This window comes from Apostichopus japonicus, chromosome 13 (genome assembly GCF_037975245.1).
Source record: "Apostichopus japonicus isolate 1M-3 chromosome 13, ASM3797524v1, whole genome shotgun sequence".
NCBI lineage: Eukaryota > Metazoa > Echinodermata > Holothuroidea > Aspidochirotida > Stichopodidae > Apostichopus > Apostichopus japonicus.
In genome coordinates, this window is record NC_092573.1 from 26,550,770 (window position 1) to 26,575,212 (window position 24,443).

Below are 24,443 nucleotides of genomic sequence, written 5' to 3' on the forward strand. Positions count from 1 at the left end.
TCATGTCTACGGGAGTAGGAGCCTACGCAGTTCGCTGCTTCTGGCAGCAACACCATCAATGATATTTTTAGTATCAAATTTGGCTATGATCTTCTTTTTTTTTTTCCACAGACATCAACTTGAACGCCTCAAGATGTTCTTGTGTCATTGTACAAACTCGCTACTGTATGTGGGTCATTTTTATTCATACATAATCTCTCAGGACTTAGCTACTGAGTGATATCCAAATAATCTAATAAGATTTTACCTTTTTTTACTTCGTTTTCTGGAGGACGAGGTGCAGATTAATAAAATCTGTATTCTCTGCCAATGATATGTATATGTTAGAATGCATTGGTCACAGTACTTGTATATCTTGTCGTAAAAAATAGCTCGGACGGGTTGCCAATAGCACGTTCTTTTGTTAGGAACTAACAGACTAACTAACATGGTGATTTCATGAGCTGATTCCCACAGTTAAAAATATATTTTTACACAGCCCGTCTGTATGCTATTAACTACTGTGAAAATGGGAGGTTATTTTTACCAGGCCCCCCCCCAAGCCCCCCAGGCATTGCCCAAATGCCCGTGTGGCCATACAGTCCGCCACCGTCTATAGAGTAATGACTATAGTCAACCCCCCCCCTCCCCTCAATGGACACACGTAAGGGATTTACCAGTAGAGCTACTGTGACTTATGACTGGCACCCCCCCCCCCCGATCAAACAAGTGGTTCCTAAGAATCGGATACCTCAGTTGGAACTTGAGCAGAGAATTTGTAATGTCACTGGTTCGAATCCCGTTCTATTCAAACAAGTTCTTTGCTCTTCTCAAATATTACAAAAAAAAAATTACATTTGTTTCGTATTTCCTACAGTTGGAGAGGACAAGAACTTTAAAGGGGCATGTACCCCCCAGTCTTGGTCAAAAGCGGCATCAGAGGGTTCAGTGTGGGGCACAGACTTCGAAGGACAGTGGTCGCACATGCGACTTTGATTTGAGTGTGCAAATCACAAAGTTACCTTGAAACTGCATGTACGACAAAACGGATCCGGTTGTGCATCCTTGCCAAAGACTCTAGTATTCCAATATTTTTCGACCAAAAGGTAAGTTTCATTCAAATTTTCACCAAATGGCACATTTTTAAATAACAAATGGGCTCATTTTTACTACAAATTGAATAAAGGGTACGCTTTGCCAAAAAGAACTTTTTATTTATAAGCAGGGGTACTTTTGAGTTTCTTTTTTCCCACACAAAACTGGAGGGGCGTTCATCGGTTCCGCATGCGGCTGCACCTGGTTAGGCAATTGTCCAATTAGTGAAATAGATACGAGAAAGTAGGATTTAACCCACTGAATTGTAAACTCTAAACAAATATGATAATTTATCATCACTGTATGGTTCCGCTATGGTGTGCATCAAAAATTAGTCTGTATTCGTATGTACTTACACGACTGGCTCTGTAGTGGGTTGGCCACGAGAGCATCCACACATCACTGAACATACTACCAGCAGCCATTTCAGCAAGCCAATGGTGACACTGTAAATTTCTTGCTTTGCCATCTGTAATTGGACATAGATATCGCTTAGCTTATATAGTTACCAGGTTTCTCTATAAATAATAATAATAACAATTATGATGACGACGACTGTTCAGGTCGGGGTGTATCTGATGATGGAACTTCAATTTAGTCGGCTCGGACTCTAACCAAAACTAACCTGGCCACACAGATCTACTTTAAATGCTCTATAATGTCGCTGGAAAAAAAAGAACGTAAAAGGGTTTTCTGACATTAACAAGTAAATGGAAAACAAAGCATGTTTTTGTGCTCAAGTGTTAATTTGGGAAGGACAAATGTACCGCAGCAGTTTAACAGGGGCAAGGACAGAGCTTTCGAACAGGGATGGGGGTGGGGGGCTGCTTAATATAAATATATATATATATATATACATACATATATATATATTATTGGATAAAAAACGGTGTACCTCTGATTTACTATGAAGGGCATGTTTGGGGGTTGTTCTTAACAAGACCACAGAATGGGGCGATTTTGACAATAAACTAGTAAATCACACCTTTTGGCTACATCTAGAAAGAAAAAATGAGACATACCTGATAATGATTGACTTCACCGTTAAGATGATGAAACCGGTCTATTTCAGTCGATTTCTACTTTAGAGATCGGTTTACAGAGAATGGTACGTGACTTTCAGTGTAATTGCCGCAGTGTTTGTTAGGTGACTTGACGTCGCGTGGCACGTTTGTTTCACAACTTACAAGGTAACAGGAATAATTTCTGACAAATCATCGATTATACGTGTAAACGCTGTTCATCTTATTATAATAAAAGGCAACGCCAGATTGGAAAGTCGATAAAGCTGAATATATGCTTTATATATATATATATATATATATATATATATATATATATATATATATATATATATATATATATATATATATATATATATATATATATATGTTGATACTAGATGAGACTAGTGGAACACTAGTAGTTGTAACTCGGAGTTTCACGCTTTATAGCGATCTTCAGTTGTCTGAAGATCGCTATAAAGCGTGAAACTCCGAGTTACAACTACTAGTGTTCCACTAGTCTCATCTAGTATCAACATATATTCCGCTCTGTCCAATGGACATAGAGCACTCTGCGCCAAGATAGACGCCAACCTACTCTATATATATATATATATATATATATAAATATATATATATATATATATATATATGTAAATATTATTATTATCATTAGACAAATGCAGAGAATTAAGATATGACTCATAATTGACAAATAAGGAGTATTGTTTTAGAAAATATATTGGAACTTTCGGTCCCCCTGGGACCTTCGTCAGCGATACTTGGCAGTCGAATGAAAAGTAAAAAATGTAACACAATAAAAGTATGACGCTAGATAGGTGTAATTTGCATTGATGGAATTAGAACCAAATAAACCAAGGCTATACATGGAAGCGGACTAAGGAGCAAAGAGCGGATTACATATGTATGTAGAACTGATAGTTGTTAAGGAGTCTCAAGTCTTATATATATATATATATATATATATATATATACTTCCAATATATATTACTTCCAATCACTTACCTAATTTAATTATTGTATCTCACTCGAAATCCAGCCTTTCTCTAAATGCAGCATAGTTGTTTAACAGTTTTCCCGTTATTCCTATATATATATATATATATAAATGAAAATCGTAATGAGTTGGAAAATCAAGAACAGTGAAAAAACTTTCAGCCTCCACCGGGATTCGAACCACGGGCCTCCCGCTCTGTACGCGGACACCCTAACCACTAGGATATGGACGCTGATTGTATGTCCAGAGGTTCGAAACCGGTAAGGAAGATCGTAATTCCACTGTAGGCGTTTGTCACCTATATCGAACAATACTAGTTCTGTTTTTGGTGACATATTTTGCCCTACTCTAGAGATCAAACATGATGCTATCCAACTCGAAAATCATTTGTGATTCCTAAAGCCGGATCTCGAAAGAGATACTTTGAACAGACTTTATGTTAATGCAATGGAGGTAAACGACAAAGGCAAATGAATATATATAAATGAAAATCGTAATGAGTTGGAAAATCAAGAACAGTGAAAAAATATAATATATAATATATATATATATATATATATATATATATATACAGAGGCGGGATTTGAGTTGTGAAAGTGGGTGGGGGGCAAACCTACCATCAAGACTATCTAAGCGGAGCGCCACCATCAGTTGGCGCGGAGCGTACAAGAAATTTTATGGCTTTACAAACCCTCCAAATGGCCGGAAACGGCACTTCCCGAGTGCTCTAAGCTGCATGTACCCATCCTTGAAATATGGATCTCATGTCTGCAATTGTATCTAGATAGCTAATTATCGTTTAAAAATTTGAAGAGGATTGATAGTATAACATATGGTCAGATTGTGATGTACAACTTTTGTTACACGTCACTATCTAAGCGGAGCGCCATCATCGGTTGGCAAGGAGCGTCAAAATTTAAGCAAAAAGAAAATCCTAGATCAGCAAATATGACACCTCTGGTAACAATAAATCACATCTAGACAGTTCTTTCCCCCTAAAATTATTAGTATATAGTGCATTCTACCGATCAAGAATATGTTCAGCACCCACTTCGAAATTCTCCCCCGCGGCCCCCACTTCTTGGAGCACTTGGCAAATATTGGGGACTGAACATACCTTCACCCCCCCCCCCCAATTTTATGCAAAACCAAACGTAAGTGTTTCATTCATCATCGAGAATAGATCCGAAAACGGAACTCAAAGCCACACATTATTTTATCGGCCCTACCGAAACTGCCGAGTGCTGTATACTGCATGTATTTAATGTGCTACTGTGTTAGTGCCAATTTGTAATTTACATTATTCGATTTGCATGCATCATTCCAGGATTTCGAGAAGTAAAGAAATTACATCGGCATTACCATTGCATATTGTTGAATTACACGGGGAGGGGGGGTGTCATGTGTCAGTATATTGAATTTAATTATTGATATACCCAATATGCAAATTTGGCTTTCGTAAATCGTTTCTCAATTTAAATCTCAAATCAATTCCTGAAGCTAGCACTGTAGCACATTCCGCGGATTCATCACATGCAGAATTGAATCGCTAGTTTGTTAGCTCCAGGATTCGTAACCTGTGCTGCGAACCATGTGCTAGCTCTAGCTCCAGTTATTCTGCATGCTTCATGCTACTATGTCAATCACAAATTCGACTTAGATTCGAATCAAATAGGCCTATTTTGATAGAGCTGTTGTGGGGGAATAATTTCGATTAGGGTTGTGCACATTTGTCTGCAGAAACGACAAAAAAACCCCAAAAACTAAGGTCTGGGAAAAAGTGGGGGGGGGGCAAATACCCCCTCTTGCCCCCCCCCGTAATCCCGCCCATGTATATATATATATATATATATATATATAAATGAAAATCGTAATGAGTTGGAAAATCAAGAACAGTGAAAAAACTTCCAGCCTCCACCGGGATTCGAACCCGGGCCTTCCGCTCTGTACGCGGACACCCTAACCACTAGGCTATGGACGCTGATTGTATGTACAGAGGTTCGAAACCGGTAAGCCGGGAAGGTCGTCATTCCACTGAAGGCGTTAGTCACCTGTATCGAACAATACTAGTTCTGTTTTTGGTGACATATTTTGCCTTACTCTAGAGATCAAACATGATGCTAACCAACTCGAAATCATTTGTGATTCCTAATGCCGGATCTCGAAAGAGATACTTTGAACAGACTTTATGTAAATGCAATGGAGGTAAACGACAAAGGCAAATGAATAAATATATAAATGAAAATCGTAATGAGTTGGAAAATCAAGAACAGTGGAAAAACCCAGCCTCCACTGGGATTCGAACCCGGGTTCGAATAAAAAATGTATATACATACATACATATATATATATATATATATATATATATATTTATATATATAAATATATATATATATATATTATTGGAGAAAACCAGAGATATAAGATATGACTCAATATAGAAAAGTAAGGAGTATTGTTTAGAAAATATAATGGAATTTTCGGTCCCCCTGGGACCTTCGTCAGCAATACTTGGCAGTTGAATACAAGTACAAAATGTAACACAACGAAAGTATGACGCTAGATAAGTGTAAGTTGCATTGATGGAATTAGAACCAAATTAACCATGACTATACAGGAAGCGGATGAAGGAGCAAAGAACGGATTACATATGTTTGTATAACTGTTAGGAGTCCCCAAGTCTTTGTTGAGGCCGGTGATATGAGGCTTAATACGAAAGATCCAATCGATTGTTTTACGTTTACGTTCAGTAGCGGATTTGAAGTTTCTAAACACCAAATATAATTTCTAGATGTTCTGGTTAAGTTGGATAGCAATTCTTTAACCACTTCGTTCTATTAACCAGAATACAAAAATGCATTGTGGTTTCGATGATGTAACATGAGCAGTTTACTTCATGAATCTGACGTAATGTAAAGTGAGGGTGTATATGTTACAAGGGTTTCACGATTTGACTCTGATGACCCCAAACGACCTTTGACCTCCACCAAAAACAATAGGCTTCTTCAACTCAATGTAATACTTCTACACACTTTATAAGAGGCCGACCCAAGCTTCCAGTATTGAGATATTGTGATAGCAAGGTTTTCACAATTTGAACCCAAATGACTTGCCCTCCACCAAAAACAATAGGCTTTGTTTAAACAATGTGGTACTCCTACACACTAAAAATGAGGTCTGCCCGTGATTCCCTTCTTGAGATATCGTGTTTATGAGGTTTTCACAATTTGACCCCTGATGACCCTTGACTTGACCGCCAAAAACGATACACTTTTTGTACTTAATGTGGTACTTTTATATCTCAAATATGAAGTTGGTCCAACCTTCCCTTCTTGAGATATCATGTTTACATGGTTTTCACAGTTTGACCCCTGGTGACCCCAAATGACCTTTGACCTAACCGAAAACAATAGGCTTCTTGTTCTTAATGTGGTACTTCTACACACCAAATATCATTTGGTCTGATCTTTCCTTCTTGAGATATCGCGTTTACAAGCTGAACGTCACAAACGCACGCATACGCCATCATGAATGCATAGGTTACGATTATCATCGAAACCAATAACCCACTGATATTTATATTTTATTCCACCGCAAAGTATTGCTGACGAAGGTACCAGGGGGACCGAAAATTCCAATATATTTTCTAAAACATTACTCCTTGTTTGTCAATTATGAGTCATATCTTATTTCTCTGGTTTTCGCTATCAATATTTTCTTTTGTGTAAAAGTAAGTTGGCCTGATATTTCGATCCTAGCAGGATCTTCTTTAAAGGCTAAATGAGCCTTTAGCCATTGAAGAAGTTCCTGCTAGGATCGAAACGTCAGGCCAACTTTAATACTTTTACACATTTTCCTACACAGGCTCTCTAGTGGATAAGCAGTTTGCTGACAGTTTTATTCTATTTTAATATTTTCTTTTGGAGTAAACGTGGATTTTCGTTATAATATATAGTTTTCTTTCCATCCATAACCAAGATTTTCACCAGTCACACATCATGTTCGACCTCATCGCATCTCCTGTGGATCATTGCTTTTGTAGGTGATTCTACGTCGCGGTCCACAATACCCGACAACCCCACTTTTGAAGGTTTTCAGCGAGACATGCGAGGTAATAACCGATGCTTACTTATATGATATTGATATTAACGTGTTAAACGCGCAAAAAATTTAGGTTATATTTTTCGGGTAAAGTCGTTACAGTCCCCAAAATCAAATGGGTTACTATGACTACACACATCGACAGTTTTGAGGCTGTTCATCCTGGAACCTCGATTTTCATGCTCACTGATATATGATGTGATATCTGCTGTGTAGTTTACAAATTCGAACAGGCGCGTAGCGAATACTTTGCCAAGGGAGGGGCGAAGCCTGTAGGCAAACTATCTAAGCGTAGCGCCACCACGGGTTGGCGCGAAGCGTACAAGAAAATTTTGGCCGAAAATGCCTCCCAGATCGCTGGATATGACACTTCCACTGCCTTGTAAGTTGCATCTAAGCATTTTCTATTTTGAATTTACTAGCGATATCATAAAAAAATATGCTCGGGGGCGGTCGCCCCCTTCCCGAAATGCGTCATGTTCTCCGACGACTCCGACCAGCCACAGTTGGTTTCATAGCACAATGGTTTAAGGCGTCCATACACACACACGCGCGTTATGGTAGACCATGTATAGTATATATATATATAGATACATTAGTGAGAGAGGGAAAATGGAAACGTCAAAAATGGAGTTGTCGGTGAAAGGGGTAGGGTGATGCGCCCGCCCCTTCCGACATCCTCGATCCGTCACTGGCTACCCTGTGTATATAATATGGATCAGCGCTGTAATGATGTCACTGTTCGTCTTTCTCTTCCCGGTGTCTTGGCGTATTTATTCTACTCCCTCCTCTTTTTTCTCTCCTTCTTCTTTTTCTTTTCCCTTCCTTCCTCCTCCTTTTTTCCCCCTCTTTTTTCCTTTTTTTCTTCTCTTTTTTTCTTCTCCTCTTTTTCTTACCCGGGGGGCGCGCGCCCCCAACGCCCCCCCCCTGGATACGCACCTGTATATATAGAATGGGTTATAATTGAAATTGTAGTATGTTGGAAAATCCAGAACAGTGAAAGAACTTCCAGCTTCCACCGGGATTCTAACCCCGACCTCCCGCTTTATATGTGGACACCCTAACCCAGTGGCGTAGCCAGGATTTTTTTCAGTGGGGGGGCCCTTGAACATTTCCTGGGGGGGGGCTTGACCATTCTTTGTTACTATCTAAGCGGAGCGCCACCATGAGTTGGCGCGCAGCGTACCGATTTCTTTTAGCTAAATAGGCCTCCTAGATCGTTGGAAATGACACTTCCCAGGCCTTCTAAGCTGCTCTAAAGTTTTCTCAACATCCTTTATTTTGAGATCCCATGGTTTGATATGGCCATCAAATAGTTAAGTAAAATAGAAAAAAAAATCTGGTAAGTTATTTTGAAATATCATGACATATCTTTTGTGAGTTTGACACCGGCTTTGACATTTTTCGACAAATCTGCAAACTGCGCGTGGAAAATAAAGATTGACTGGGCTTTCAGCCAAGTAACATACTGAAATGACCGAACTATATGTCAAACTGACATCAAAGATTGCGTCTGAAATATTATTAGGGTGATAGACTGATTGGCTGGCAGTGGCGGAGCTAGGGATATTGGTCAGGGGGGCGAGAATGGCCTGTAGGGGCGCTTTCGACACTATCTAAGCGGAGCGCCACCACAGGTTGGCGCGGAGCGTACAGAATTTTTTTGAGTAAAGATCTTCCCTAGATCGCCGGAAATGACCCTTTCCGGGCCTTGCTAATTTGCAGATAAACGAAGAATAAATAGTATGACAAGTCAGAAGTTTATATGGGTGTTGATAGTACATGCGCTTCATCACAATCCCTGTGCTATCTTTGTGAGTGCTCATTTTTTCGAAAAAATAGATCGAAAACCCCGTACAGTTCTTGGAAAGAGTTTCGTACAACAGAATTAAGTGCCGATAAATTAAATACCGTCGTACGTTAGAGCATTTTGTCAGTAAACTACACCAACAAAATGTGACAAATGTCGATAGGTAGATGAGAGTGCAATAAAAAAGTCAATAGGCTACTCGCGAATAAGTAAAAAATGGTAAAAAGCTGAAAAAGGCGCCAGCAGTCCATTTTAGTCCGTCAAGGGGGGGGGGGGCATCCGATCCCCTGACTGTTTGGACGCTCCGCCACTGTTGGCCGGTAGTTCTCGGCCATAGTGTTGTCCCCTTTCTTGAAAATTTGTATTTTTAGCGGTTTTAAGAGCATCAGGGTACGTCGCAGAAGTGAAAACCCGATTGAAAATGTAACAGGGTATCGAGGCAATGATGTGAGAAAAACATGTGTATGATGTCAGCATTTTTTACCTTTTAACATCTTCTTTGGCATTCAAGTACTTGGAAACCATCTTTCTATAAGGGTATAGTATTGCTCACTAGCTTGTTTGATCAGTTAATGCGCACTGGTTACAAGATAGAGATTGGCTGTTTGTATTAGTATTTATTTGTATGTTAGGGATTATGGATATTTTAAAAAAGAGTGACAAAGGCAAAGTTTGCCCGAACAGTCGAACACACAGAGTCAGTAGTAAACAGTATGTGTGTTGTAGCCTTGTAGACCAGGAATTATATTATTCGACGGTCGTTAACATGCGTTTTCAGTACAGTGCGACTACTGTAGACTTCTCGGCCTATGCGCTATGTCACATCTGGTTTTTCAGCAACTATAGCCTACTGCCGGTCCGCGGTCAAAGGGTCATGAGTGGTCATCATGGAGATTCGAGACCATTCAGACCAATGATATATTTTTCGCACATGTTATTTTTTTTCGACACCCAAAATCCCAGTGGGGGGGGGCGACAAGCTTTCATGGGGGCTGTCGCCCCCACGCCCCCCCCCCCCGTAGCTACGCCACTGCCCTAACCACTAGGCTTTGGACGCTGATTATATGTTCAGAGGTTCAAAACCGGTAAGGAAGGTCGTAATTTCACTTTAGGTGTTTGTCACCTTTATATATTTGACATTCCCAATGTACATTCCCAATGTGAAGGTTGCAAGTCAAGCTATGAATGTTAGTTCTGAAGGTCTGTTAGACAGAAATTACCCTCATTGGACATCTTCTCACTACATTTAAAGAAACTTGGCCCAGTCAGTTAGGAGATTTTGACACAAACTTGCAGATGTAACAATACGGTCCGCCCCCCCCCACCCCACCTCCCCACACACACACATACAAATGGACAGCTTTTTACACTTCTCCCAGAAGAATCACCTTACTGTGGATGACCCCTGAGACTCCCAACTCAGGAACATTAATTTTCTCCATGCTCCAATGACCAACTGACTACAATACCTCAGCCTCCATACAGGATTAATAAGATAAAAACAATGCTGTCCAATTCACTTGGTTTTACAAATGAACTACAGATCTAGTACTTTTTCTTACATAATGTTTGAAAGAAAAACTATGAAGTGTCTTGTCTGTGTACTTTCCTATAGACTTCACTCTGTATCCCCACTAAGGTATCTTCACAGATCATGGTATCCCTGCTGAAGTATCTTTGGCCACAGTCACGGAAATAAGGTATCTTCACAGAATGCATCCCTTCTGAAGTATCTTTGGCCACAGTCACGGAAGTAGTCCAGAAGTACTCTGAGTCTTCACAGGCTACAGTTCATCAAGTAATTAGTTTATACTCTGTATTAACCTATCCAACTTCCCAGTAAACTTTTTTTAAGTACCTCAGTATTACTCTATATCCTTACTAACTGGTGTTCCCAGTCCAAAGCCTTTATCCCTATTAACAGATCTGCATAGTCCAGCCTCAGATGCAGTTCATTGCCAGGAATATTTATTAGTATCAAGTTGTCTTTCAGAACACAGAAGTGACATAACAAGCAATTTTGAGTCATAATAAAGTCATAGGTCATCAAAATCAGTGGTAGGTTGATTTATAAATTGATATGATTGCATATAATCTGTAAAAGTTTTTTTTTCACATGTTCAATTATTTGTGAACATATTATTCATCAACAGAACAACAGTAAGTACCAGACTAGCTGCTGATGCTCAGTCCATCAACCATTACTGACAGAAAGAATAGCAAACATAAACAATGGCAGGATTAAATTATCAATCTGGTCAGTGAAAGCTTCAAGGAAGGATGTCAAGAGAATTGATGCAAATATCATCAACCAATGACATTGAGAAACAACCCCAAGATATGACTGTAATAGGTGGCAGCAGACAGTCTGAGAAACCACAGCTGCTAGAGTTCCTTCCATTGTTTTTTTGGTTTCTGAAATCATGAAAAAGTTAAACCCTATTACACAACTTACACAAGAATGAAACTTGTAAAAAAATTTTTTTTTTTTAAAGTGAGTAATTTAATGAAACAAGACTAAACTGAAAAAGACGCAGGAAAAATCTAGAAATCATTATTCATTATATTGGGAATAGGTCTCAATCTGTCATATTAAAGTCCCACTTTTAACCTGGTTAACCTGTTACATTCGCCTGGAGCAAACATACCAAAGCGCCAATGAATTTGACACCATGTATATTTCTATAAGCTACACTAACGACAACCACCATTATGAAAACAATAATTTTTGCTTTACAAGTTTCCGTCTTAAGTCTCACCTGGCCATTTGTATCTACCAAGTTGAGAGCCCAGTATGGAAGCAGCTGTATCACCAACACCGACTGACAAAACACCACTGTATAAAGGAAGGAACTTGCCTTAAGGGAAAGAAAAATGACTATTACTAAAATATCTGCCTCCTACTCTACCCACTCAATAATATCCATGCTACTAGTGAGACTAGACCTGCCTCCTACTCTACCCACTCAACAATATCCATGCTACTAGTGAGACTAGACCTGCCTCCTACTCTACCCACTCAATAATATCCATGCTACTAGTGAGACTAGACCTGCCTCCTACTCTACCCACTCAATAATATCCATGCTACTAGTGAAACTAGACCTGCCTCCTACTCTACCCACTCAATAATATCCATGCTACTAGTGAGACTAGACCTGCCTCCTACTCTACCCACTCAATAATATCCATGCTACTAGTGAGACTAGACCTGCCTCCTACTCTACCCACTCAATAATATCCATGCTACTAGTGAGACTAGACCTGCCTCCTACTCTACCCACTCAAGAATATCCATGCTACTAGTGAGACTAGACCTGCCTCCTACTCTACCCACTCAATAATATCCATGCTACTAGTGAGACTAGACCTGCCTCCTACTCTACCCACTCAATAATATCCATGCTACTAGTGAGACTAGACCTGCCTCCTACTCTACCCACTCAATAATATCCATGCTACTAGTGAGACTAGACCTGCCTCCTACTCTACCCTCTCAAGAATATCCATGCTACTAGTGAAACTATACCCACTCCATAATATCCATGCTACTAGTGAGACTAGACCTGCCTCCTACTCTACCCACTCAAGAATATCCATGCTACTAGTGAGACTAGACCTGCCTCCTACTCTACCCACTCAATAATATCCATGCTACTAGTGAGACTAGACCTGCCTCCTACTCTACCCACTCAAGAATATCCATGCTACTAGTGAAACTATACCCACTCCATAATATCCATGCTACCAGTGAGACTAGACCTGCCTCCTACTCTACCCACTCAAGAATATCCATGCTACCAGTGAGACTAGACCTGCCTCCTACTCTACCCACTCAACAATATCCATGCTACTAGTGAGACTAGACCTGCCTCCTACTCTACCCACTCAAGAATATCCATGCTACTAGTGAGACTAGACCTGCCTCCTACTCTACCCACTCAACAATATCCATGCTACTAGTGAAACTATACCTGCCTCCTACTCTACCCACTCAATAATATCCATGCTACTAGTGAAACTAGACCTGCCTCCTACTCTACCCACTCAAGAATATCCATGCTACTAGTGAAACTATACCCACTCCATAATATCCATGCTACTAGTGAGACTAGACCTGCCTCCTACTCTACCCACTCCATAATATCCATGCTACTAGTGAGACTAGACCTGCCTCCTACTCTACCCACTCCATAATATCCATGCTACTAGTGAAACTAGACCTGCCTCCTACTCTACCTACTCAATAATAACCATGCTACTAGTGAGACTAAACCTGCCTCCTACTCTATCCACTAAATAAAATCCATACTATGGATTTTATTATTAAGCTGTTTTGGCAAACTGCTAACAGTTCTATATTAGCTGTGTAGCTAATCATTCAAGTATCTTCCTCTGTGTCTGCTATTTTATTGATGCATTAGATATACTGCCTGTGTTATTGTGTTAAGATATGTTTCTGTGTATATTCAGAGTATGTAGAAAATGCAAGGGATCAGAATGCCAGATATAAATATGTAGTATATCCCAGTGTACTACCTACGCAAACACTTTACTTTATACAGCATTGCACTAACTTACTGGTAGTCTAACTTCAAACACTTTACTTAATACAGCCTTGCACTAACTTACTGGTAGTCTAACTTCAAACACTTTACTTAATACAGCATTGCATCTAACTTACTGGTAGTCTAACTTCAAACACTTTACTCAATACAGCATTGCACTAACTTACTGGTAGTCTAACTTCAAACACTTTACTTAATACAGCCTTGCACTAACTTACTGGTGGTCTAACTTCAAACACTTTACTTAATACAGCATTGCATCTAACTTACTGGTAGTCTAACTTCAAACACTTTACTTAATACAGCATTGCACTATCTTACTGGTAGTCTAACTTCAAACACTTTACTTTAATACAGCCTTGCACTAACTTACTGGTAGTCTAACTTCAGACACTTTACTTAATACAGCATTGCATCTAACTTACTGGTAGTCTAACTTCAAACACTTTACTTAATACAGCATTGCACTAACTTATTGGTAGTCTAACTTCAAACACTTTACCTAATACAGCATTGCACTAACTTACTGGTAGTCTCCCTTTAAACACTTTACTTAATACAGCCTTGCACTAACGTACTGGTGGTCTAAGTTCAAACACTTTACTTAATACAGCATTGCATCTAACTTACTGGTGGTCTAAGTTCAAACACTTTACTTAATACAGCATTGCACTAACTTACTGGTAGTCTCCCATTAAACACTTTACTTAATACAGCCTTGCACTATCTTACTGGTAGTCTAACTTCAAACACTTTACCTAATACAGCATTGCACTAACTTACTGGTAGTCTCCCTTTAAACACTTTACTTAATACAGCCTTGCACTATCTTACTGGTAGTCTAACTTCAAACACTTTACTTAATACAGCATTGCACTAACTTACTGGTAGTCTAACTTCAAACACTTGACTTAATACAGCCTTGCACTAACTTACTGGTGGTCTAACTTCAAACACTTTACTTAATACAGCATTGCACTAACTTATTGGTAGTCTAACTTCAAACACTTTACCTAATACAGCATTGCACTAACTTACTGGTAGTCTCCCTTTAAACACTTTACTTAATACAGCCTTGCACTATCTTACTGGTAGTCTAACTTCAAACACTTTACTCAATACAGCATTGCACTAACTTACTGGTAGTCTAACTTCAAACACTTGACTTAATACAGCCTTGCACTAACTTACTGGTGGTCTAACTTCAAACACTTTACTTAATACAGCATTGCACTAACTTATTGGTAGTCTAACTTCAAACACTTTACCTAATACAGCATTGCACTAACTTACTGGTAGTCTCCCTTTAAACACTTTACTTAATACAGCCTTGCACTATCTTACTGGTAGTCTAACTTCAAACACTTTACTCAATACAGCATTGCATCTAACTTACTGGTAGTCTAACTTCAAACACTTTTCTTAATACAGCCTTGCACTAACTTACTGGTGGTCTAACTTCAAACACTTTACTTAATACAGCATTGCATCTAACTTACTGGTGGTCTTACTTCAAACCCTTTACTTAATACAGCATTGCACTAACTTACTGGTGGTCTAACTTCAAACACTTTACTTAATACAGCATTGCACTAACTTACTGGTGGTCTCCCTTCAAACTCTTTACTTAATACAGCATTGCATCTAACTTACTGGTAGTCTAACTTCAAACACTTTACTTAATACAGCATTGCACTAACTTATTGGTAGTCTAACTTCAAACACTTTACCTAATACAGCATTGCACTAACTTACTGGTAGTCTCCCTTTAAACACTTTACTTAATACAGCCTTGCACTATCTTACTGGTAGTCTAACTTCAAACACTTTACTTAATACAGCATTGCACTAACTTACTGGTAGTCTAACTTCAAACACTTGACTTAATACAGCCTTGCACTAACTTACTGGTGGTCTAACTTCAAACACTTTACTTAATACAGCATTGCACTAACTTATTGGTAGTCTAACTTCAAACACTTTACCTAATACAGCATTGCACTAACTTACTGGTAGTCTCCCTTTAAACACTTTACTTAATACAGCCTTGCACTATCTTACTGGTAGTCTAACTTCAAACACTTTACTCAATACAGCATTGCACTAACTTACTGGTAGTCTAACTTCAAACACTTGACTTAATACAGCCTTGCACTAACTTACTGGTGGTCTAACTTCAAACACTTTACTTAATACAGCATTGCACTAACTTATTGGTAGTCTAACTTCAAACACTTTACCTAATACAGCATTGCACTAACTTACTGGTAGTCTCCCTTTAAACACTTTACTTAATACAGCCTTGCACTATCTTACTGGTAGTCTAACTTCAAACACTTTACTCAATACAGCATTGCACTAACTTACTGGTAGTCTAACTTCAAACACTTGACTTAATACAGCCTTGCACTAACTTACTGGTGGTCTAACTTCAAACACTTTACTTAATATAGCATTGCATCTAACTTACTGGTGGCCTAACTTTCGGTAACAGAATGTGATTACTACAAATAAATTAAAAGGTAAAGTGTAGTTGTATTTTTCAAGATGTATAAGTTGTTCTGTGATAGGTTATCTTAGACTTCCTTTGTAGTAGACATCCTAGCTGTAGTGTTTAGTTGTTATGTTCTGTGATAGGTTAACTTAGACTTTCTCTGTAGTAGACATCTTAGCTGTAGTGTTGATGTATATGTTGTTCTGTGATAGGTTAACTTAGACTTTCTCTGTAGTAGACATCCTAGCTGTAGTAGACATCCTAGCTGTAGTGGACATCCTAGCTGTAGTAGACATCCTGGCTGTAGTGTTTAGTTGTTATGTTCTGTGATAGGTTAACTTAGACTTCCTCTGTAGTAGACATCCTAGCTGTAGTGTTTAGTTGTTATGTTCTGTGATAGGTTAACTTAGACTTTCTCTGTAGTAGACATCCTATCTGTAGTAGACATCTTAGCTGTAGTGGACATCCTAGCTGTAGTAGACATCCTAGCTGTAGTAGACATCCAGGCTGTAGTGTTTAGTTGTTATGTTCTGTGATAGGTTAACTTAGACTTCCTCTGTAGTAGACATCCTAGCTGTAGTGTTTTTAATTGTTATGTTCTGTGATAGGTTAACTTAGACTTTCTCTGTAGTAGACATCCTATCTGTAGTAGACATCCTAGCTGTAGTGTTTAGTTGTTACAAATATTGGGAAGTGCTAATCTATAGTTAAAGAGTTACGGCTGTATGTCTGCAATTCAAAAACTCATTATCTAAGAGGAATGTCTTAAAATTCCTTCAGTTTACTGCTGTTGTTATTTTCTCAAAGTTAGACCATTTGTGATGGTTGATTCACTGATGCTATTTCTCAAGAAATAATCATGGAAGTATTAGCATGACTAGTACTAAGCAGATAATCTTCTACATTTTATTATGTAAACTGAAACAGAACTAAATGTTGTAACTACAATGAGTAATATCTAAAATACCATCAGTTTTTACCTGATTGTAAATAATGGCCACCTGATAAGATCCAAATGGGTAATGAGAGACCAACTAAAAGATAAACATGTGTGAGAATCAAGAGACCTCCATCCCTGTCATCCACAAATACTTGGAAAGCATCATTAATAGATCCACCAATTGGTTGAACCCTCAGCACCCTGATAACCTGAATATAAGAGGAGAAACTCCAATAAAGCAATCAACAGTTACTAGATATTTCCTTACAAACAGGCTGCTATGTTTGCATTTGATATTAGTTAAGGCAAGCAGGTTCCTCTTTTCATTTTAATGTGCAAAATCAAAGTATTTTTGTGCTAAAATATTTTGTTGAACTTTCTCCACTCTGATATTTGTGATACAAACCCCAGAAAAGCATTTCATGCCAAGGTTAAGTTATTTTCATAGTGTTAAGTGTGAAATAACATAGTCCCAGTGCAGCAATAGAAACAGTCCCCTAAGAGTCCAGTTCACCCAAGCTCATGGTTTTGGCTTGGGTGAGCAGGTTTCAGTATTTGATACTTCTAGATGCCTGGATCAGGCCCTAAAGACTACATAGGGCCTAGCTGCCGGCTCCAGCGAATGGATTTATCTTTTTTGGTCCTTGTGACCAGGTCTGCCTTGGACACAAGCCCTTGGAGACTGCACCGGCCTAGTTACACCACTGTAGAAATGGTAGGGTAAGGATAGAATATATAAGGCAGAGTTACACCACTGTAGAAATGGTAGGGTAAGGATCAAATATTTAAGGCCTAGTTACAACACTGTAGAAATGGTAGGGTAAGGATCAAATATTTAAGGCCTAGTTACAACACTGTAGAAATGGTAGGGTAAGGATAGAATATATAAGGCAGAGTTACACCACTGTAGAAATGGTAGGGTAAGGATCAAATATTTAAGGCCTAGTTACAACACTGTAGAAATGGTATGGTAAGGATCAAATATATAAGGCGTAGTTACACCACTGTAGAATGGTAGGGTAAGGATCAAATATATAAGGCCTAATTACACCACTGTAGAAATGGTAGGGTAAGGATCAAATATATAAGGCGTAGTTACACCACTGTAGAAATGGTAGGGTAAGGATCAAATATATAAGGCGTAGTTACACCACTGTAGAAATGGTAGGGTAAGGATCAAATATATAAGGCGTAGTTACACCACTGTAGAAATGGTAGGGTAAGGATCAAATATATAAGGTAGAAACTGTGTAGAAACTGGTTTCTAAGCATAGGAAGAAACAAAAGTGACAATTACCTCTAATACAATGAATATAAAAAATACCCCAGCAGAAGCTAAACAGATGAGTTCAGGGTCATAATATAGACCAGAAACAAAGGTTCCTGTGGCAATCAGATGAAAGTACTTCCTGACCACAGTAGAAGAGGATGTTGTTGTACCAACCACTGCAATGGCTAAAGTAACCAATACTAGCCACCCAGTCATAAGAAAAACCTACAGAAAGTGAAAAATAACATTCAATAGCCACATTATATGATTAACAGGTACAAATAATCATTCCAAAAATCCCATAGTCAGAACAAATTTGACAGCTAGCAAATGAATTATATAAAAATCTGTAACAAGACCACAGTCAATCCCGAGAAATCTAGAATGTTGCTTCAGACATGACAGACAAACAGCTGTATTTCCTATTTCTGTATTTTTCTGCCAGTCCAAACAATACAAGAAAAGGACTTCAGATCAGTAAGAAAGCAGCATTAAACACTATTAAAGTTTGTCAACATAAACCATATTTGGTGTTATTTAAGAAGTGGAAAACCTACAGCACAAAGCTTTGTATTATTCTTCATTATTAATGTACGTTTCTTGGCAGTTAAACACCACACCCAGGAGTACTCCTTTTGAATATCATACCCAGTAGTATTCCTTTAAACATCATACCCAGTAGTATTCCTTTAAACATCATACCCAAAGGTACTCCTTTTAAACATTACACCAAGTGGTACTCCATTTAAACATCATACCCATGAGTGCTCCTTTCAAACATCATACCAGGAGCACTCCTTTTAAACATCATACCCATAGGTGTAGGAGGTGGGGGGACTGGGGGGGCTGCAGCCCCCCCAACCAAATTTTTTGGTGAAAATTCTGGCAATATGCTGAGAATTTTTCGGGCACCTACCGGAAGAAGAAGAATTTGCAATGTGTTTTTCATTTTTATGGGGGTGAAAATTCGGCAATATGCTGAGAATTTTTCTGGCATCTACTGAAAGAATAATAATTTGCAATGTGTTTTTCAATTTTTGGGTGAAAATTTCGGGCAATATGCTGAGAACTAAATTTTTTCGTGTACCTTCTGAAAGAAGAATAATAATTTGCTGTGTTTTTTTCAATTTTTTTTGGTGAAAATTTTGGCAAAATGCTGAAAATTTTGCGCCACCTACCAGTGGCGGAGCGTCCATACAGTCAGAGGGGGCGGATGCCCCCCCCCCTGACGGACTTAAATTGACTGCTGGCGCCCTTTTCAGCTTTTTACCACTTTTTACTTATTCGCGATTATTGACTTTTTTTATTGCGCTCTCAAATACCTATTTACATTTGTCACATTTTGTTGGTGCAATTTTCTGACAAATGGCCATGACACCTATTTATTCTTCGTTTATCTGCAAATTAGCTAGGCCCGGAAAGGGTAATTTCCGGCGATCTCGGGAGTATCTTTAGTTAAAAAATTTCGATACGCTCCGCGCCAACCTGTGGTGGCGCTCCGCTTAGATAGTATCAAAAGCGCTCCTACAGACCATTCTCTCCCCCCTGAACAGTACCCCTAGCTCCGCCACTGGCACCTACTGAAAGAAGAAGAATTTGCAATGTGTTTTTCTTATATTATTATTATTATCATTATTATTGTAACAACTTCCCCAATAATTCTAACCAATATGGAAGGGTAATACACGGAAAATGATATTATGTTATTTGCATGTGATGTAATAGTTGATGAACGCGCGCGGAGCGCGCGAAAATTTTGGTTATATTTTTCGGGCAAGTCGTTACAGCCCCCCAAAATCAAATGAGGCTCCTACGCCTATGATCATACCCAGTGGTACGCTTTTTAAATATCATACCCAGGGGTACTCCTTTTAAACATCATACCCAGTGGTACTCCTTTTAAACATCATAGACTGTGGTTCTCCTTTTAAATATCATACCCATTAATACACCTTCCAAACATCAAACCCAGTAGTGTTTTTTTAAACATCATACCCAAGGGTACTTTTTTTAAACATCATACCAAGCGACACTCCTGTTAAACATCATACCCATGGGTACTCTTTTTAAACATCATACCCATGAGTACTCCTTTTAAACATCATACCCAGGAGTGCTCCTTTTCAACATCATACAGAGGAATACTCCTTTTAAATATCATATCCAGGAGTACTCCTTTTAAACATCATATCCAGGAGTACTCTTTTCAAACATCATACACAGGAGGACTCCTTTTAAACATCATATCCAGGAGTACTCCTTTTAAACATCATATCCAGGAGTACTCCTTATAAACATCATATCTAGGAGTACTCCTTTTAAACATCACACCCAGTAGAACTCCTTAAAGGATGACTTTGGGCAGTCTTTTGGCAAGTTTTGTTTTAGTCTTAGAAGAAAGGAACATTTGAGTGCTACTAATGTTTCTATATATAGCTATTCTAGTTGTCAAGATATTCACATTTAAAATATGTTTAATCTCTGGAACTCTCTCAAAAGGCTAAAGTCATGATAATATCAGCTGCACTGTTTCACAAATTAAACAAAAACTCTACATAAACATGTTATTTTAATTTTATATAAACAAGAGAGCATCCCTGAATAAAATTCAACACAATTTGTCATTCACAAATTGGCTTCAAATTATAAACATGCCATTTGTGGCCTTAACTTTCTTATGTCTCCCCCATTTGAGTGTTGTATTGCATCTGACATAATGGTCTGTGTAATAGACTACAAGCATCACTAAATCTCAACTACAGCGTTTACAGCGTATACAAAACTCTGCTGCCAGGCTCATCACATTAACCTCAGCAGCTTCCCGTATAACAACAATTTTGAACAAATTACACTGGTTACCGATTGAACAGAGGATCATTTAAAAGACTGCTCTTTTCATTTTTAAAATTTTCAATAATGTTGCACCTATGTACCTGTCAGAACTTGTACAGCCATATTCGTCAAGCACTTCGTTCGTCCAGCAAAAACCTACTCCAGGATTGTGTTTCAAGGAATCGGTGGGGCCAGAGGATCCTTCTCCTATGCAGCCGCAAAAGTGTGGAATAACTTACCTCAATCAGTAAGACTTGTCAACAGCCTTGGAACCTTCAAGATAAATCTAAAAACTTACCTGTTCCAAATTTTATTTATGTAACCTTTCTTCTGCTGTTTCTGCAAAGCGCCATGAGCACCTTCGGGCGGATACTGGCGCTATACAAAGTCTCCAATATTATTATTACAAGCAGTCATTTATACAGATGAACCTAGTCAACCGTTTAAAGGTTAACTTTATCAAAATTTATGTGTGTTATAGGAATGCCACCTGGACTGATAGAAGTGGTTTTTAACAGTTCAAAACATATCAAACTTATTTTGTCCCTAGAGCATCCTTTAAAGCACTAGGCAAATAATTGCATATTGTCAATGGATAATGCAAAGTTTAGCTTACTCTGTCCCTGCTTCCAAACATGAATTTAAGTCCATAAAACACAGGAAACTCCTTAATCTGAAAACCAAGCCACGGGAATAGAGCAAAGAAGTTAACGCCTGCAAATATAAGATAAAAATAGATACTGCCACTCCAGCTGTAAAAGAAGACAAAAGATACAAATGTTATTTCTATCTGAAGCTTGTTTGATGTTCTTTGATTGTTCTTATATCTTATTATGAAGAATTAATATAACACAGGGGTGTCCCTATAGGTGGCTTGAGCTAGAGCTAAGGTTATCAAGCAGGTTATGCACTTTGGCGGAAACACCATAACCTTTTCACCGGGAAAAAAGTTAGGGCGATGATCTATCAATGCAGTCAGTTAGATTTATGATCTTCAGGTTTTCAGGTAAAACTTGGTAGTGTTTGAGCACACACACAGCAATCACAAAATGACAAAAATAATTGTAATATCATTTCTGGAGTCAAAAAAAATTGAAATGTCAACAGAGTGAAAAAGAATCACTTGATTGTTGGATTTGGAGTTATGGTTTTGGAAATTCTACGCTTTTTGTCCAGAAAAATGCAAAGAGTAAAAGACAGCTCAGTGAACTGTAAAAAATAAAAAGAGTAATATATATATTGCATTTGAAATGTCATTTGGGTTGTATTTCAATTTAAATGGTAGTAAAGACTTCTGTGAGACATCCACGAAACTGACTGCAAACAATCAACTTGAAAGACTAATCAAGTCTTAGCCAAGACCACGTCTTTTGGTCTATTCAAAACATTTTCAAACATTAATCTAAGAAAATTATTTGAACATGAAACCATTATATCACAAATTTCATCTCAGAATACGTTGCTTGATGTATCTCCAGTCTCTTATGATAGAGTTCCATCAGTTTCTCATCAATTAAAATTGAATTTGAATATCTATTGAACTTGATTCTCAGGAAAACACTACTGGTTTACTGTTATTCAAAGTACACATGACATGATGCATGAGCAATAAGTGATTTGTCCTAGGACCTAGGTTGACAGTAGCAACCTTCTCCTAATTTTAGCTGCATATTAAATGAGCTGCATATTACCTCAAATCTGTAGATTTATTATGTTGATTCACTTTATCGGTCCTGATTGATTGGTTCTGAAAGATTCTGTTGCAGACTGGTCTAAGGAGGAATCCAACATTGATGGTACCAGCTACTAGAACCTGAAGATGAAAGATTTGGTCTTGTTACAATGCAGATTTCCATCAATTTCAAAAATTGCAAATTCAAGATCTCATTGCTTTTTCTTAACCTCTTTACTGCGGCATTTCATTGGCTTGCTTCATTATTGAGTTATCAATACACAGAAATTTATTCACCTTATTAAGAGTCCAATAAAGTGTTGCATTCACTTAATCAACAAACCATTATTTTTCTTATAAATTTGAAAGTGTTTCTGTACAATGCATATTTAAAAACAAAAAATAAGAGTTTAGAGTAATATCCTTATACTGTGTGGTCAATAAGCAAACTTGAAGAAAACAAAACACATAAACAAAACAAGCTATGAAACCAGAGATTGCATTCATTCTATCTACAAAAGTGGTATGTCTGAGGAGTTGTTATTGTCCACAGACAGTACAATATAACTCAGGCTAGGAGAGATGTGTCATGTCCACAGACAGTACAATATAACTCAGGCTAGGAGAGATGTGTCATGTCCTCAGACAGTACAATATAATTCAGGCTGGGAGAGATGTGTCATGTCCACAGACAGGACAATATAACTCAGGCTGGGAGAGATGTGTCATGTCCACAGACAGTACAATATAACTAAGGCTGGGAGAGATGTGTCATGTTCACAGACAGTACAATATAATTCAGGCTGGGAGAGATGTGTCATGTCCACAGATAGTACAATATAACTCAGGCTGGGAGAGATGTGCCATGTCCACAGATAGTACAATATAACTCAGACTGGGAGAGATGTGTCATGTCCACAGACAGTACATTATAATTCAGGCTGGGAGAGATGTGTCATGTCCACAGACAGTACAATATAACTCAGGCTAGGAGAGATGTGTCATGTCCACAGACAGTACAATATAATTCAGGCTGGAGGAGATGTGTCATGTCCACAAACAGTACAATATAACTCAGGCTGGGAGAGATGTGTCATGTCCACAGACAGTACAATATAACTCAGGCTGGGAGAGATGTGCCATGTCCACAGACAGTACAATATAGCTAAGGCTGGGAGAGATGTATCATGTCTACAAACAGTGGACATGTCCTCAGACTAAATAAGAGGATACAACTACCTCAGGGCTTAATAATGACATTGTTCATTTTGTGTGAGTACATATTCTTAGTAACATTCTTAGTTAACCCTATTGACCTCTGTGAAGATGTCACAGGTCACAGATAGTAAAGTTATAGGGAAGAACAGAATTAAAATGCTTTAAAATGTGTATTAAATGTAATCAAAGTAGTTAAATGCATGTTCTAGCCTAGAATAGGCATGGCTAAAATTGCGGAGAGTGTTAGCTTCCTTAAGTCTATTAATGATTTACATTTATGTATTCCAACAAACATTTGAAATTTTTATACCAAGGATACTTGATAACCCATATGTAAGAAGATAATATCACATATCTATCCACGAACTAGCAAAACAATGTTGATTGGTTCTAATATGTAGTACATTATGGCCAAGGTATGTATGTTCCTTATGAAATACTA

The 24,443-nt window shown here is 38.3% G+C and overlaps 2 protein-coding genes and 1 non-coding gene across 7 annotated transcripts in view; all 3 read right to left on the reverse strand.

Moving 5' to 3' along the window:
• The window catches only part of LOC139978341 (pregnancy zone protein-like), a 72,284-nt gene extending 70,079 nt beyond the window's left edge, over positions 1 to 2,205 (reverse strand). Inside the window, exons 1-2 of one of the 3 annotated variants that reach the window (XM_071988454.1) lie at positions 2,097 to 2,205; positions 1,431 to 1,543 (exon numbers count right to left, since the gene is read on the reverse strand). In XM_071988454.1, coding sequence (XP_071844555.1) covers positions 1,431 to 1,543 — 113 coding nt within the window. In that variant the 5' untranslated portion in view covers positions 2,097 to 2,205. Of the gene's footprint in view, positions 1 to 1,430; positions 1,561 to 2,096 lie in introns of those variants that run through there. The other 2 variants (XM_071988460.1, XM_071988455.1) reach the window with 2 other exon arrangements.
• A 2,800-nt stretch (positions 2,206 to 5,005) lies between these two features.
• Trnac-aca (transfer RNA cysteine (anticodon ACA)) lies at positions 5,006 to 5,077 on the reverse strand. The gene has a single exon. It is a non-coding gene; the product is annotated as a tRNA-Cys (tRNA).
• Positions 5,078 to 5,910: 833 nt separating this feature from the next.
• Positions 5,911 to 24,443, reverse strand: part of LOC139978342 (dolichol kinase-like) — a 32,711-nt gene continuing 14,178 nt past the window's right edge. For all 3 annotated transcript variants that reach the window (XM_071988463.1, XM_071988462.1, XM_071988465.1), the window contains 6 exons: positions 22,803 to 22,924; positions 21,728 to 21,863; positions 18,307 to 18,504; positions 17,050 to 17,218; positions 11,767 to 11,865; positions 5,911 to 11,422 (listed from right to left, as the gene is read on the reverse strand). In XM_071988463.1, the coding sequence (XP_071844564.1) occupies positions 11,202 to 11,422; positions 11,767 to 11,865; positions 17,050 to 17,218; positions 18,307 to 18,504; positions 21,728 to 21,863; positions 22,803 to 22,924 (945 nt within the window). In that variant the 3' untranslated portion in view covers positions 5,911 to 11,201. The remainder of the gene's footprint in view (positions 11,423 to 11,766; positions 11,866 to 17,049; positions 17,219 to 18,306; positions 18,505 to 21,727; positions 21,864 to 22,802; positions 22,925 to 24,443) is intronic.